Raw genomic sequence first — 15,841 nt, 5'->3', positions numbered from 1 at the left:
GTAGCAAGAGACCAAGGCTTGATGCAGAATCAAAAGATGAACCTATTGATGCTTCATTGATGTTTCTAGTCACCTTATTAAATGTTATTTTAAAACTATTATCCGACACCATACAAAGTTATGTCATCTGCTATTCTCCTGTAGGTACAGTCACCTGCGAAATTATCTTCCAGAACAAATACTGTAAAAGTATCATAAGATACTAATAATTAAGCAATCTCATTTGTAGAGCCATAAACGCGTGTCACATATTTTAGTGGCCTTTGAGCTTTGTTGTCGAAGATACTTTTGCAGGTGACTGTACTACAGTTTGAGTCATGAATAGGTTGACCATAATTAAGTATGATTTTTTTTTTAATGTAACAACTAATGGCATTGCAATGAAGTGTAATTTCTTACCGAGTATTTCGTGACTTTTAGCTGAATACAAAAATATGTCTTGTATCGCCTTAAGATCGCCTTAAAAACAGCTGGGTTCCTAGTTTACTACGGAACCCCAAAAAAGTAGCAAATCATAAACATGACGAGATGGGAAAACTGACAAACTAAACTATCAGATGAACAAGGAAAGTAACGGATTAGGAAAATGACGAAATAGCAAAACTGACAACTTAAGATAATTGAGGAATAGGGAAGTTTGCGACTCAAGAAACTGGCTTAATAGGGGCTCTGACAATTTAGTGAAACTGGCAAAAAAGGAAATTGGCGAATTAAGAAACAGTCTAATCATTAAACTGTTGAATCAACAAAATTGACGAATTAGGAAACTGACCGGCGATACGCTAATTCCCTATGGCTAGCCACCAAAATTGGTGTGGGACGGATGTACTTTTAGGTACTTGTTGCGACGCGACGAAATCGCGGAGTGAGCCACGCCTGGCGGCGCACATGTCGGCGGCATACAAAATGTTCTTATTAGGGTTCCGTACCAAAAAGGTACAAAAGTAAGCCTTATGTTGCAACTCTGTTCGTCCGTCTGTCTGTCACATCGCTAAATATCTCGAGAACTACTTAAGCTATCGATTTGAAATTGAAAGGCTAACCCAGACACATTGAAAGTGTTATTTTGTAATAAATATGAAAAATGTCCCATATGAAGAAAAGGCAAAATTTCAAAGTCTAATTACTAGGTCAAGTGGGCCATAGTTTGCCAGGCATTGGCACGGTTATTGATAAAATAATTATGTACCTATTTTAAGTTGATACCACCAGTAATTTGAAGAGGTGCCGAAAATAGGTATTTTTACCCTATTAGGGTATAGTTACATGATGTAATACTATCATGCCTTTCTTTAGCAGAGGGTTAACTTAGCTTTCTTACATACTTATTTATAAAATAAAAACGTAACAAATTAAAGTGGTTTTTCATTACTCAATTTCAAATTCATTTCAAAATCTCATTCAGATCTAGATGTAATAAAAAATAGTAGTACATACACTAATCAATCTAATCATCTCATCAATAAATCATTATTTGTTTTGTGATGTTTATATTCTTTGTAACTGATAGAAATTTGATCTAATCAAAAAATAAAAGAATTTCATAATCATAATAAGTTTATTACACTACCCATTGTATAAACTAAAACTGGCAACACTAAATATAAATGCCACTAAGACTTAGCACCTTGCAGAACCTTCCTCACTTCATCGTCAGTCGCCAAGTCCAACGGCGTACACTCCTCACTATCCTTTACTAAGGTCGCTCCGGCCTCAACCAACAGGATAGTAGAGTTGAGATGCCCGCAGAATGCAGCGTAATGTAACGCGGTTTGTCCGCCGTCATCTATAGCGTCTATGAAACAACCTCCATTCAAAGCGGCTTCTAAAGCTTTTGTGGCGTCGCGGTCGGCGGCCCAATGTAACGCTGTCATGCCATCTTCACTTCTTTCATGCTTCAGCTCCGGGTTTTGTGACAATAACTCTGTGACACGCTCTGCGCGATTCTCACGAGCTGCCTCAAGCAGAGACAGTTCATTTTCTTTTAATTCAGGTTCAGGAGAATACCGGAGTGATGATACGGTAACCCAAGCTTCTTTAGTCTTTGTGTCAATTAAGTCAGTACATTCCGGATCAAATTTCTGCACTAATGCAATGTACTTTTCCTTTGCCTCGGTAGATGGCATGTCTCCGAGAGCCCTCCACGCCTCCCATTTCCTGCGGCCCCGTCCGTCTAACCAACCAGGCTTGGGTGTGTTGCATACCCCTTCCGTACCCTGCTTGTATAAACCATAGAGCTCTAACAGCTGATTGTTACCAAGCTTTGAGGTTAACTTCCGGACATGATCAGCTGCCGTGTTGAAAGATATGTCTAGTGGTGACTGGTCATCATCAGAGAAGTCAGAATCAGGATAATTGAGTGCTTCTGCCATTCTAATTACTATCTACGGAGGTTTACTGGCTATTCTGAACTTGAACAGTTAAGGTGAGGCCGTCTAAACTGTGGTGTTGTTTGTTAGTGGCATCAGCGGCCCCGGATGGGCTTGCAAACTCAATGAAGCCGTAGCCTTTGCTCAAACCGGTCGAGCGGTCAAAGATGACTCTGGCACTCTGAACGGGCCCAAATTGAGCGAAGTATTCTCTCAACTGACGATGGCCTACCGTCCATGGTAAGTTGCCGACATAGAGACGCGCGGCGCGAGCTGTGCTGGCCATACCCTATGCGGAGACCACCTCAAGTAAATGCAAAGACCTGTCGCCGATCAGCGCCCTGTAGTCCACGCCGGAGCTCTCACTGAGCGAGTCGAGGTCGAGCAACGCACCCTTCAGCCCCCACTTCTTGAGCAGAGCTTCAATGGACCAGTCCGCGCTGCGTTCCTGGTAAGCACACAAAAATCTAGCGTCAGTGCCGTCCAAGAGATACGCTACAGTGGACAGGACTTCTTCAAATTGTGACGGCTCGTAGAAACAATCGGAGGCTAGGAGCAGGTCTACAGGGCGGAGCGAGTGTACGTCGGCTAAGAACAGGCCCCAAGCGAGCCCGAGTAGCTGTACGTCACGCCCGGGAACTAACCCGTTGGCTTCGCAACAAGCAGATAGATGCCGCAAAGATCGCGGCAACGCAACACTATCTGTTAACGTAACCTGTGCTCCGCACTTTGCAGCTAATATCCCAGGCAACCCCGTTCCGCAACCTAGCTCTAACACTCTGAGACCGCGCAAATGCCGCCTCTGCGTCCACAAATACCAAGCCAATAGCGGCGCAGATGGCCACGTGTAGAAGGAGTAGCCAGCGGACAGAAGCTCCGGTATTACTATCTCCAAGTATTCACCTCGTGTATCGCCGTTAGTGCTGGGTTTGCCACGAAATACGAATTTCTTCAATTGGCCGTTCACAGGACAGGCATCGCTCATTGCATAAGCATTTCCAACGAAAACACAGGATTTCTTCCGATAACGCGAGTCTTGAGAAAATTTTGCTGTCAGATTTTGTGTTGCAACGTTAAGTAAGATAACACTCCCTATTTTTTTAGAGCTTTACAGCAAAACATTGAATGTCCACGTGAGCGAACAACTTTTTTCACTTTTCATATAAATAATGAAAATTATGTATTGATTGGTACAGAAACTACTCTATTAAATTATGCAACTATTTGTAGCTACAAGCATAGAACATTTAACTTTACCCTTTGGCATTTCTATTTTTTTATAATTGCAACACCATCACAGAAAGCTATTTGAGCTACCGATTGCTGATAGAAATTGGCACGTACATTTTTCATAACTTATGTAAATAATTGAACTACCGAAACGTGTCTACTTTAAAGTAATATTATTTATTAAAAAACACTGAAACTAGTTTTTTACTTACATAAATTAAAATATTCAGCGTCATTAATGGTATCCTGAACATTTGAGCATGACGTTATCAATTTCATTCGTTCTTCACTTTACTCATTCACTCGCTCAATACTCACTCACTAAAAAAAATCACTTGTCCGAGTTGTCCAGCGGGGTACACAGTGCCGCGTAATTAAAAGTTGTTTTTAAAATCGAAATATTGTATTTTTAGAACAATTTCGTAAAAAGTGTAATACACCATGTCTGTAGCAACTAAAGGTACGTAATTATTGTGTATTTATATCGTATTACCTTTAAATTGATTAACTTGTTTACTTGGCCGGTGCGGGGTCAAACTCCAAACTTTCATCGAGTTGTAAATTTACTTTGTTTTGTAATTAAAAGTAAAGTTTAAAACTTTTTAGTCTGATATAATTAATCTCAGAGTTTTTCTATGGTTTAGGTAACATGTTTTTGAATATTTTTAAATTGTTAGACTCGACTCGATATTACGTGGGTAGCAGGTACTGAAAAAAGTTTTAATGGCATCAATTTCAATTATTAATAAGTGGAGTCGTTTTAAATTTGTATAGTAAGTGTACACGTAACTGTGAGTCTGTGACACGCTTGGCTGCAGTTATGGGAAGAGATACTTAGTTGCTGCCAAGTTTGAAACCTTGTTAAATTCATAGTCAAGGTCTGTTCGCCGTACGACGTGAATTCTGGGCAGGGGATGTACTTAATTTATTGTTAAGTAATTACCTATTCTATTTTTAGATTATTTATTTTTCAATATTTGTCTTGGAGGATATAATCAAACGGAGACGCCATGTCTGTAATTTTCTGTACAAAACAGTCTGCCGATTTTTGCGGGGGAGGGGAACGTCAAATGTATGCGTAACGTAAAAATAGCCATGTCAGATAAACGTCAGTCCATACATTGTGTATGACCGTTGGCCGCCTATTTTCGACAGAGGGGAAAGCCTGTTATGGCTACTCCGTTTAGTTGTATCCTCCAAGATATTTGTAGTTCAAGTAAATGTTAGACAGATGTTTCGCATGTTAATATACATGCAGAAAAAAGCAAATAACAAGAAAGAGCTGTCTATGCATTACCATGGCGTCCATGGCTTATTGCACACAGTTCTACCATCTTTCTCATGACTCTAGCTAGACATATCTCTAATCGTAATAATGCCTAGTTTTCCTGTTGGCTCTCAGATACGGCACTTATTATGGTAAAAACTAGTGCTTACACCAATTCTTGGTATTATGTTGTGCAGTAGACTCCTAGCTTCCTTAGTGAGCAATACCAAACAATGGGACAAAGCTTACAATATTCTACTCAACAGGTATCTTCATCGTCGGTGCTAAGCGCACTGCCTTCGGCACATTTGGTGGAGTCTTCAAGAACACATCGGCCACCGAACTGCAGACACATGCGTTTAATGCTGCATTAAAGGAGGCTGGTGTTGCCCCCACGCAGGTTGACTCGGTCGTGGTCGGACAGGTCATGTCGGTAAGTAAAAAACTGGCCAAGTGCGAATCCGACTTGTGCACAAAAGGCTCCGTACCATTAAGTAATATGGAGCAAAAAACGTAATAATTAAATATTTATTTTATTCTGTTTTTAGTATTTTGTTATAGCAGGAACAGAAATACATCATCTGTGAAAAGTTCAACTGTCTAGCTATCACAGTTCATGTGATACAGCCTGGTGAAAGACAGACTGACAGTGGAGTCTTAATAATAGGGTCCCGTTTTTACCCTTTGGGTACGGAACACTAATTAACTTTTTCCACGCCGCGTCAAACACAAAAGCTGTCTCTCAGACGCCACGTCACCGAAGTGTCAAAACTGAAATTGAACTTTATGCATATGCACCTAGGTCTATGTTGCTCTGTGGTCTATGACCGATTAATACGTCTTTGGCGTTGGACCTGCGGTGCGTATATATCGATCATTGGCGTCCAAAAGGTTAAAGGACTAGTCATATTGGTGTTCTACAATTCTACATAATATTCAACTCTGCTGACAGCTATTAAAGTTCAACCTTCAACAAAAAAAAATGATAACATGGACTATAATGCTCCGCACCTTACAAAATATTTCTTGTCCAGGCATCCCAAACTGACGGCATCTACACTCCCCGTCACGCGGCCCTGAAAGCCGGCATTCCTCAGGAGAAGCCCGCACTTGGCATCAACAGGCTATGTGGGTCTGGCTTCCAGTCCGTCGTTAACAGCGCACAGGTAAGCCAGGGTACGGCAAAGAGGGTCAAACGCCGGAGTGGGTTTAGTGGGTAGGGCCAAATTCTCCCCCCCTCCTCTCACTGAGAGGGGAAAGGAGCGGCGAGTCCCACACACCGTGCGTGAACGCATTCCCACTCTCAAAAAAAGGTAAGTCAGGGTTAGTCAAAATCAGGGGTTTTCAAAGTGGGGGGCGACCACATTTTAAGGGGGGCGCGGGGCCTCGGGAAATTTGAACACGATTACCGAATAGTTCTCCGTTTCCTTGCATCGAAGCGAAGGGGGGCGTGCCTAAAAAAAAGTTTGGGAACCCCTGGTCTAATTAATCCCTCGTGTGCGGCCTGTCAAATTTGATGATTGAAAAGTGACCTTGACATTTAAAACAATAGATTTAAATTTAAATTTCCACGCACGGATCCGTGTCTAAGCATACGAGGGGTTAACGGAGTTACTGACAAAACTATGCAGACGAGGTATTACTTTTCCAACTGTTATCAAGAGGTATTTATACATTATTTATATTTATATTTTACATAAGTAAATTTATGAACTGGTTTATTACTAGACAATATAATCTCGTGAACTAAAAAGCAATTATTGCAATTGTATGGAATTTTTGAACTTTGTACCTCTTGAAATGTGGGTTCAAACTTAATCTGAAACATTTACACAGTTTTTTTATCGTGTCGTCCATATAAAAGCGGCCTATCACTAATTCTTTTCGATACCAACACTGATCCACGGATGCATCCTTTTACCCTTGTAAAAATAATTGAGTCACGACCTCACGACATTTAATCAACAGCTGAGTCCAATGTAGACTGATAAGGCTCACAATCTTACCAATACCTATAGTTCGATTTTTTTTAGCATTAGAAAAATACTACTAAAAATTAGTAACTATTATGAAAGCAAAAGAATGTAAATAATCGTATACTTATGATTCATAATTGTTACATATTTACCGTGACTTATTTTCAAAAGTGTTTTTCAATAAAAAGACTCGTCAAGATTGTTTTTTTTTCTAATACAATAAAAAACGAACTAAACTTCAGGTGATTAAAGCTAGTTATGATGATGAAGTTCACCATTTATCTACCAGGACATCATAACCGGCGCAGCTAAGATCTCCCTCGCCGGCGGTAATGGGTCCAGCGGTTTATAACCGTCTGCCACCACACGTCACAGAAGCGCCGTCACTAAACAGTTTTAAATACAGGTTAAAACGATGGCTTATCGAGCACACTTTCTACAGTTTTGCAGATTTCGCTAATTAAGTAATTAGGGACCTAATGTAACTGTAGGTATATGTAAGTACTTTTATTTGCCATTGTATTTTATTATGCTAATTTTAATTAACTTAATTGTTAATTCTTATTTATTTTGAAATTTTTAATGTAATTATGAAAAACGACATGTAATATGAATAATTATTAACTAAACTTCAGGTGATTAAAGCTAGTTATGATGATGAAGTTCACCATTTATCTACCAGGACATCATAACCGGCGCAGCTAAGATCTCCCTCGCCGGCGGCGTAGAGAACATGTCACAAGCCCCGTTCGCGGTCCGCAACATCCGCTTCGGCACCATGCTTGGCCAGTCCCACGTGTTTGAAGACACCCTGTGGGCTGGTCTGACGGACTCGTACTGTGGGCTGCCCATGGGCATGACTGCTGAGAAGCTTGGAGCGCAGTTCAAGGTCACTAGGGCCGAGGTGGACAAATTTGCCTTGGAGTCGCAGCAGAGGTGGAAGAAATGTAAGTTTAGTATATTTGTTGGGCGCCATTTTGAATTCTTTGAATGAGTCTAGGTTTAAACTACTTCGGCACCATGCTTGGCCAGTCCCACGTGTTTGAAGACACCCTGTGGGCTGGTCTGACGGACTCGTACTGCGGACTGCCCATGGGGATGACTGCTGAGAAGCTTGGAGCGCAGTTCAAGGTCACTAGGGCTGAGGTGGACAACTTTGCCTTGGAGTCGCAGCAGAGGTGGAAGAAATGTGAGTTAACTAAAATTTGTGGGCGCCATGTTGAATTCTTTGGATGAGTCTAGGTTTAACTGCTTCGGCACCATGCTTGGCCAGTCCCACGTGTTTGAAGACACCCTGTGGGCTGGTCTGACGGACTCGTACTGCGGACTGCCCATGGGCATGACTGCTGAGAAGCTTGGAGCGCAGTTCAAGGTCACTAGGGATGACGTGGACAAATTTGCCTTGGAGTCACAGCAGAGGTGGAAGAAATGTGAATTTAGTAAAATTTGTTGGGCGCCATGTTGAATTCTAGGTTTAACTACTTCGGTACCATGCTTGGCCAGTCCCAAGTCTTCGAAGATTCCCTCTGGGCTGGTCTGACAGACTCCTACTGCAGGCTGCCCACGGATGACTGCTGAAAAGTTAGGAGCGCAGCATCTAGGTTAAATAAATATGGTGGATCTTAGAGTAAAAGATCAGCAGAAGAGTTATTAACATTACTTCCAGGTGGACAATTTAGAAACCTCTCTAAATTGCTTCGCAAATGATCCGTATTCCGTGTCCAGTTCTAGCTAAGCTCCAATAACGTAAACTTACTAATGCTCGATATGTTAACGCCCAATAGATGACACCCTGCTGTCACCTCTATTGACAATGACTAGTTTTAAGATGACATGTGCTGCGACCAAGTGGAAGTCCCTTTCTAACAAAAGCTGTCAAAAAGTGACATCCGCTTGTATTACAAGTTACAAGCTTTTGAGAAACGGGGCCCAGTATGTCTACCGTACATGTTTTTAAGGGTAAAACCTTTTTTTAGGGTTCCGTACCCAAAGGGTAAAAACGGGACCCTATTACTAAGACTCCGCTGTCCGTCCGTCCGTCCGTCCGTCCGTCCGTCCGTCCGTCCGTCCGTCTGTCACCAGGCTGTATCTCACAAACCGTGATAGCTAGACAGTTGAAATTTTCACAGATGATGTATTTCTGTTGCCGCTATAACAACAAATAGTAAAAAAGTAAAAACAGAATAAAATAAAGATTTAAGTGGGGCTCCCATACAACAAACGTGATTTTTGACCGAAGTTAAGCAACGTCGGGCGGGGTCAGTACTTGGATGGGTGACCGTGTTTTTGCTTGTTTTGCTCTATTTTTTGTTGATGGTGAGGAACCCTCCGTGCGCGAGTCCGACTCGCACTTGGCCGGTTTTTTTGTCATCAGCTCACGACGCGGGAGTGTTCAAGGCCGAGATCGAACCCGTGACCCTGACGGTGAAACGTAAAGAGGTTAAGATCGACACAGATGAGCACCCGCGCCCGCAGACCACCATCGAGGGCCTGAACAAGCTGCCGCCCGTCTTCAAGAAGGAAGGCCTGGTCACTGCTGGCACTGCCTCCGTAAGATAACAGTTTTCCTTTTCAAAATATCATGGAATCTTAATCATCTTCCTCGCGTTGTCCCGGCATTTTTTGCCACGGCTCATGGGAGCCTGGGGTCCGCTTGGCAACTAATCCCAGCAATTGGCGTGGACACTAGTTTTTACGAAAGCGACTGCCATCTGACCTTCCAACCCAGAGGGTAAACTAGGCCCGTATCGGGATTAGTCCGGTTTCCTCACGATGTTTTCCTTCACCGAAAAGCGACTGGTAAATATCAAATGATATTTCGTACATAAGTTCCGAAAAACTCATTGGTACAAGCCGGGGTTCGAACCCGCGACCTCCGGATTGAAAGTCGCATGCTCTTACCGCTAGGCCACCAGCGCTTCATTATCATGAATTCCTAAAATAATGATCATGCTATAACTTCGTTTTTTTTTAGATTATAAATTTGGTAAACAATCTTGACGTGTCTTTTAATTGAAAAACACATTTTAAATATAAGTTACGGTAAATATGTAACAATTATTAATCTAATACGATCTTTTATAGTCTTCTGCTTTCATAAGTAATAGTTATTGATTTTTAAAAAGTGTTTTTCAATTAAAAGACACATCAAGATTGTTTACCAAAGGGTATAGCCGGGTAAGCATGGCCAAACTGCCCTTAGCGAAAAAAACAATTTCCTTTTACTGGATTATTAACCTATGTATATATAGTGCTTTCACCAAATATTAAGCCTCAAATGCTTCAGATTTAAAAAAAAAATGCAAAAAAAGAAAAATCATTTTTATTTTATTACAGCCAAAGTACTAATCCGATTTCTTTGTAATTTGGGTATGTTGTATATACAATTAAGGTCGCTTTCTGAAAAAATTAATATTGAATTATCTCTTAAAATAATATTAAAAAATTTAGATGAAAATTTTCAGAAAAATAAAAAAAATACATGCGAGATAGCGACAGTTATCAAATTAACATATTTCATGTAGAATTTAATAATGTTTAACACATATATTTTTTTCAAAAATTAAAATCGGGATTAACAGTGTTAAAAACTCGAATTTGTAACCACCATAATACCTTCTCTTCATACAAAATAACTTGTACGTTATACTAGAAAGTTATATTCCCAACTCAATTTGAATTTAGAACGCGACTTATTTCGCTGAGCGCGGACCTTAAACTCCGTGGCTGTATGCGGCTAGGGCGAACGGCATTCAGAGATTTAAAAAGCGGCCAAGTGCGAGTCGGACTCGCCCATGAAGGGTTCCGTATTTAGGCGATTTATGACGTATAAAAAAAAACTACTTACTAGATCTCGTTCAACCCAATTTTCGGTGGAAGTTTACATGGTAATGTACATCATATATTTTTTTAGTTTTATCATTCTCTTATTTTAGAAGTTACAGGGGGGGGGGGGGACACACATTTTACCACTTTGGAAGTGTCTCTCGCGCAAACTATTCAGTTTAGAAAAAAATGATATTAGAAACCTCAATATCATTTTTGAAGACCTATCCATAGATACCCCACACGTATGGGTTTGATGAAAAAAAAATTTTTGAGTTTCAGTTCGAAGTATGGGGAACCCCAAAAATTTATTGTTTTTTTTTCTATTTTTGTGTAAAAATCTTAATGCGGTTCACAGAATACATCTACTTACCAAGTTTCAACAGTATAGTTCTTATAGTTTCGGAGAAAAGTGGCTGTGACATACGGACGGACAGACAGACGGACAGACGGACAGACAGACAGACATGACGAATCTATAAGGGTTCCGTTTTTTGCCATTTGGCTACGGAACCCTAAAAAAAGCGCGGGAACAGGAAAATAGGCACGAATTTTATACAGAGCGTTAACGATTGAAAAATGTCTGTTCCTTTGATGAATAAAATACGTCACATTCTAAATTCAAATTCGTAAAGACTGCGTTCACAATATACTTCATTCGTTTATGACTAGTAGACAAGCTTTGCTTGTATGAAGAGAGAGTATTATGGGATGTTACAAATTCGAGTTTTTCACACTGTTAATCCCGATTTTAATTTTTGAAAAAAATAGCGTTTTTCAATTAAAAGACATGTCAAGATCGCTTACCTTCTTGCAAGTTCGTTCTAATGCTAAAAAAAACGAACTATAGGCTCGCATTTATGAGGCAACAGGAGTGGTCATTTGTCCATACAAACGTACTCGACTGTTTCCTCCGTGGGTTTTGAAGCTAGAGCAATGATTTTTTTCAACACATTAATATTGTCAATATCTGTGTCGGACCGTTTTGATTTTTTTGATATTTTTGTTTCTTAAGGCGCTAGAGCCCTTCAAAAATGGCCAAAATGGCCTAATTGACTATGCCGCAAAGAGAGGCGTGGTATTCAAAACTGATATCAATTAGCCAAAAAAGCAAAACGGTCCGACACAGATAATTTCATAATCATTTAGATTTCCAAATTTGATTTTTAGCCTTGTCCTTATCACACTAGTTTTAGGAGCCGCTTCCGTTAGCGAGACGGGTATATTTACCTAAAATATTTAAATCTCAGCTCCTGTTTCGTCTTAAATGTATCTCCCACACTCTTAATTGTTTTATTTATCGGATTGTAAATAAGTAATTTGCAAGTTAAAACAATCAACGTATTTGACTACATATTGTTATAAGTGCACATTGACTACATATTGTTATAAGTGCACATTTTCCGATGTACATACTTCTTTTGTGTTTTTATTTATTTATTTGACATTTAGATTTTATTCCAGAAACATTCTAGACTAGTATTTTTTATACAATTTTTTTTTTCATGTTTGACGATCCTTTTGTGAAATTCTTAATTTAATTTAATTTGTGTTTAATTTGATTCGTATAATGTATAATAATCCAATATTCTTATGGAATAATAACATCAATAAATTGCTCTGATAATTAGCTTAAGATAATTTATAAGTATGTTACGATTCATAAGTGCTTGTTGCTAGGCCTACATGAATAAAGTATATTTTGACTTGACTGACTTGACATATTTTGACCAATGTTTTCATTCTAGGGTATCAGCGACGGAGCCGGGGCCATTGTGCTCGCTAGCGAGGAAACCGCCAAGGGCCTAAAGCCCCTCGCTCGTCTCGTGGGCTGGTCGTACGTCGGCGTAGACCCTTCCATCATGGGCATCGGCCCTGTACCCGCTATTGAGAGCCTGCTCAAGGTCACAGGACTCACGCTCAACGATATCGACCTTGTTGAGGTGAGTGAAACGAAACCCCTCACTAATACCTACTATACCTATACAGTGTGGAAAGATAAGTCGGGCCCTGGAGGGAAAGTACCTTAAATCCTTAAGCTGGCTCATTTTACTTAAAGGAGACATTCCTTTATTTTTAAAAATAAACAAAACTGAATTCAAAGATTTTCTATAACTCGCTTGCCTCGCCCGGGACTCGAACCGACTAAAAATTCCAAAAAATAAAAACTCGCAATTTTATTCTACTAGTCGATACAGTTAATGTTAATGATAACATTTCTCCAAGAAACATTAGGTCTTAAACTCGTCTGTCGTACAAAATATCCATAAAATGTAATATTTAGTACTCAAGATTTTTTTTGACAAGCCAAATTGACGAAAAAAAGAAAAATACTTTGAATGCAGTTTTGTTTCTTTTAAAAAATAAAGGAATGTCTCCATTAAGTAAAATGAGAAAGCTTAAGGATTTAAGGTAGTTTCCCTCCAGGGCCCGACTTATCTTCCCACACTGTATTATAATTTATACCTATTCTCACTTTTCCCAATCAGAAAAATCCTTTGATTTTTGGTTTGGGGAATAAAACTCCATTGGTATTTCTCGTAAATACCGTACCTAGGGGCTATTCATAAATTACGTCATTTCAAATTGGGGGAGGGGGGAGTCTGGACCAGGGATGTTGCGAATATCCGCATCCGCATCCGCAACCGCGGAACTTCCGCATTATTTTCAACATTCGCATCCGCATAAAATCGATGCGGATTTAATGCGGATGCGGATGTGGAACAGGTCGGTACAGGAACGTCTTAGCATCGGCGTAAGTGCTAGACTGCTAGGTAATTTAGTCGTTAACCAAAAAAACCTATTAGAAATGAGCAGTCAAGCGTGAGTGGGACTGTTTTTTGAAAACGATCTTACCCCTACAAAGCCGATGGTCCCGGTTTCTAATCCCGGTAAGGCCATTTGTGTGATGGGCATATACATTTGTTCCTGAGTCATGGGTGTTTTCTATGTATTTAAGTATGTCACGCTCCGTGATTGTTACGCCATTTAGGGTTCTAGCTAAATTGGACATTCCGTAGCGTAAGTATGGACAACCAATTTAGATAGGACCCTAAATGGCGTAACAATCCCGTCTGGTGACTGTACCTAATATTTATCTATATAAGTAATTAAGTATGTATAACGTCGCTTAGTACCCATAGTAGCTAGGTCTATGCTAGGATCTGTGTAAGAATATCCCCAAATATTTATTTATTTACGTTTGACCAGATCAACGAGGCGTTCTGCGCTCAGACCCTCTCCTGCGCCAAGGCCCTCAAGCTGGACCCCTCCAAGCTGAACGTGAATGGCGGCGCCACGGCCCTGGGACACCCGCTTGGAGCCTCCGGGTCCCGCATCACAGCTCACCTAGTACATGAACTCAAGTAAGCTCTTAGACCAGGCCCCGTAGACAACATGCCAATCGCTAACGCTCCATAGCGAACGAAACGCAACTGTCACTGTCACACTAATATGGAAGAGTGACAAAGCGATTCGATAGCTAAGCGCAAGCGATTGTCACCTTCGCTACGCCGGCAGTCACTTCTACTTAAAAGTTGATGTGGTAGTCGATTTCTAGGTTTTCGGGGTGTTAAATTGCTAATACTTCACCTCATTTGATGTAGGATGTAGTACATCATTATTTTCCATCGTATTTTTACGGAAACGTACGTGTCTTGCTGTTTCAGTCAGTCCCGGTACAAAAAGTACTGACGTTGACTGAAGTAGCATGACAAATACGAACGATTCTGAAAAAAGCGGCCAAGTGCGAGTCGGACTCGCCCATGAAGGGTTCCGTATTTAGGCGATTTATGACGTATAAAAAAAAAACTACTTACTAGATCTCGTTCAAACCAATTTTCGGTGGAAGTTTACATGGTAATGTACATCATATATATTTTTTTTAGTTTTATCATTCTCTTATTTTAGAAGTTAGGGGGGGGGGGGGGGGGACACACATTTTACCACTTTGGAAGTGTCTCTCGCGCAAACTATTCAGTTTAGAAAAAAATGATATTAGGAACCTCAATATCATTTTTCAAGACCTATCCATAGATACCCCACACGTATGGGTTTGATGAAAAAAAAAATTTTGAGTTTCAGTTCGAAGTATGGGGAACCCCAAAAATTTATTGTTTTTTTTTCTATTTTTGTGTGAAAATCTTAATGCGGTTCACAGAATACATCTACTTACCAAGTTTCAACAGTATAGTTCTTATAGTTTCGGAGAAAAGTGGCTGTGACATACGGACGGACAGACAGACGGACAGACAGACATGACGAATCTATAAGGGTTCCGTTTTTTGCCATTTGGCTACGGAACCCTAAAAATACGATGGAACACAATTATGTACTATTATACCGCCCCCCTCTTTTGTATGTCATAAAGGGACAAGATTGAGCAGATTTCCTAAGTTTCATCAAAGAGAATAGAGCAGTGGTTCCTAACCTTTTCAGTCCGGTCACCCCTATGACTAACTAGAGAACCTGATTTTACCCCTCCTCCCAATGGTAATAAAAAATAAAACGTGTATTGTTATATTAGGTCAGGTCAGGTCAGGTCAGAATAGAGTGTACAGAGAGTTAATATTTAATATCAAAAATGTACGCCATCTACTCGACAGTAGGCCAAAGGTATGGTCGATTGCACCATACCTTTGGCCTTGTTTCGAGTAGATGGCGTACATTTTTGTTATTTAACAAATTAACTCATATCAGTGAAAGAATAAGGCCCGCTTGCACCATTACAGTAACCCGGGGTTAACCGGTTAAATCTGGAGTTACCATGGTTACTAGTACAATTTGACACTGGGTTAACGGTTAACCCCGGGTAAGTGAATGGTGCAAGTGACCCTAAGGATCAAAGTCAAATGGCGTTCTTACAGTTTTAATCTTCTGTCGAAAGATGGCAGTAAATTTACTGTGGCTACATAATTAACTTTGACAATCCGCCTCTATTTTATGAATAAAGAGGTTTGGCACCAATGTTTATTAAACTTTTTTTTCAGACGCCGCGGACTCAAGCGTGGTATCGGCTCGGCTTGCATCGGCGGCGGACAAGGCATCGCACTCATGGTCGAGTCTGTCTAAACCGCACTGTGCTTCCACGAGACTGATATAACTGTTAACTGTACGTCAGTGGACCTTATGGCCTTTGTAATAAGGTTGCTGTTTGTACAGATGTAGTGCATAAT

General features: G+C 40.4%; 2 protein-coding genes across 2 annotated transcripts; one reads left to right on the top strand and one right to left on the bottom strand.

Annotated features, from left to right (window-relative positions):
- Nucleotides 1-1,539: 1,539 nt before the first annotated feature.
- LOC134655039 (acyl-CoA-binding domain-containing protein 6-like) lies at nucleotides 1,540-3,441 on the bottom strand. The gene is made up of 2 exons (XM_063510497.1): nucleotides 2,708-3,441; nucleotides 1,540-2,373 (listed from the first exon to the last, which is right to left on the bottom strand). The coding sequence occupies exons 1-2, from the start codon at nucleotides 3,352-3,354 to the stop codon at nucleotides 1,614-1,616; spliced, it is 1,407 nt and encodes a 468-aa protein (XP_063366567.1). The 5' UTR covers nucleotides 3,355-3,441; the 3' UTR covers nucleotides 1,540-1,613.
- A 478-nt stretch (nucleotides 3,442-3,919) lies between these two features.
- LOC134655127 (3-ketoacyl-CoA thiolase, mitochondrial-like) lies at nucleotides 3,920-15,763 on the top strand. The gene is made up of 8 exons (XM_063510587.1): nucleotides 3,920-4,059; nucleotides 5,133-5,299; nucleotides 5,901-6,032; nucleotides 7,525-7,789; nucleotides 9,217-9,392; nucleotides 12,416-12,610; nucleotides 13,878-14,032; nucleotides 15,656-15,763. The coding sequence occupies exons 1-8, from the start codon at nucleotides 4,041-4,043 to the stop codon at nucleotides 15,735-15,737; spliced, it is 1,191 nt and encodes a 396-aa protein (XP_063366657.1). The 5' UTR covers nucleotides 3,920-4,040; the 3' UTR covers nucleotides 15,738-15,763.
- Nucleotides 15,764-15,841: the final 78 nt, after the last annotated feature.

Source organism: Cydia amplana, chromosome 16 (assembly GCF_948474715.1).
Source record: "Cydia amplana chromosome 16, ilCydAmpl1.1, whole genome shotgun sequence".
NCBI lineage: Eukaryota > Metazoa > Arthropoda > Insecta > Lepidoptera > Tortricidae > Cydia > Cydia amplana.
This window is presented reverse-complemented; position numbering and strand designations above follow the sequence as displayed.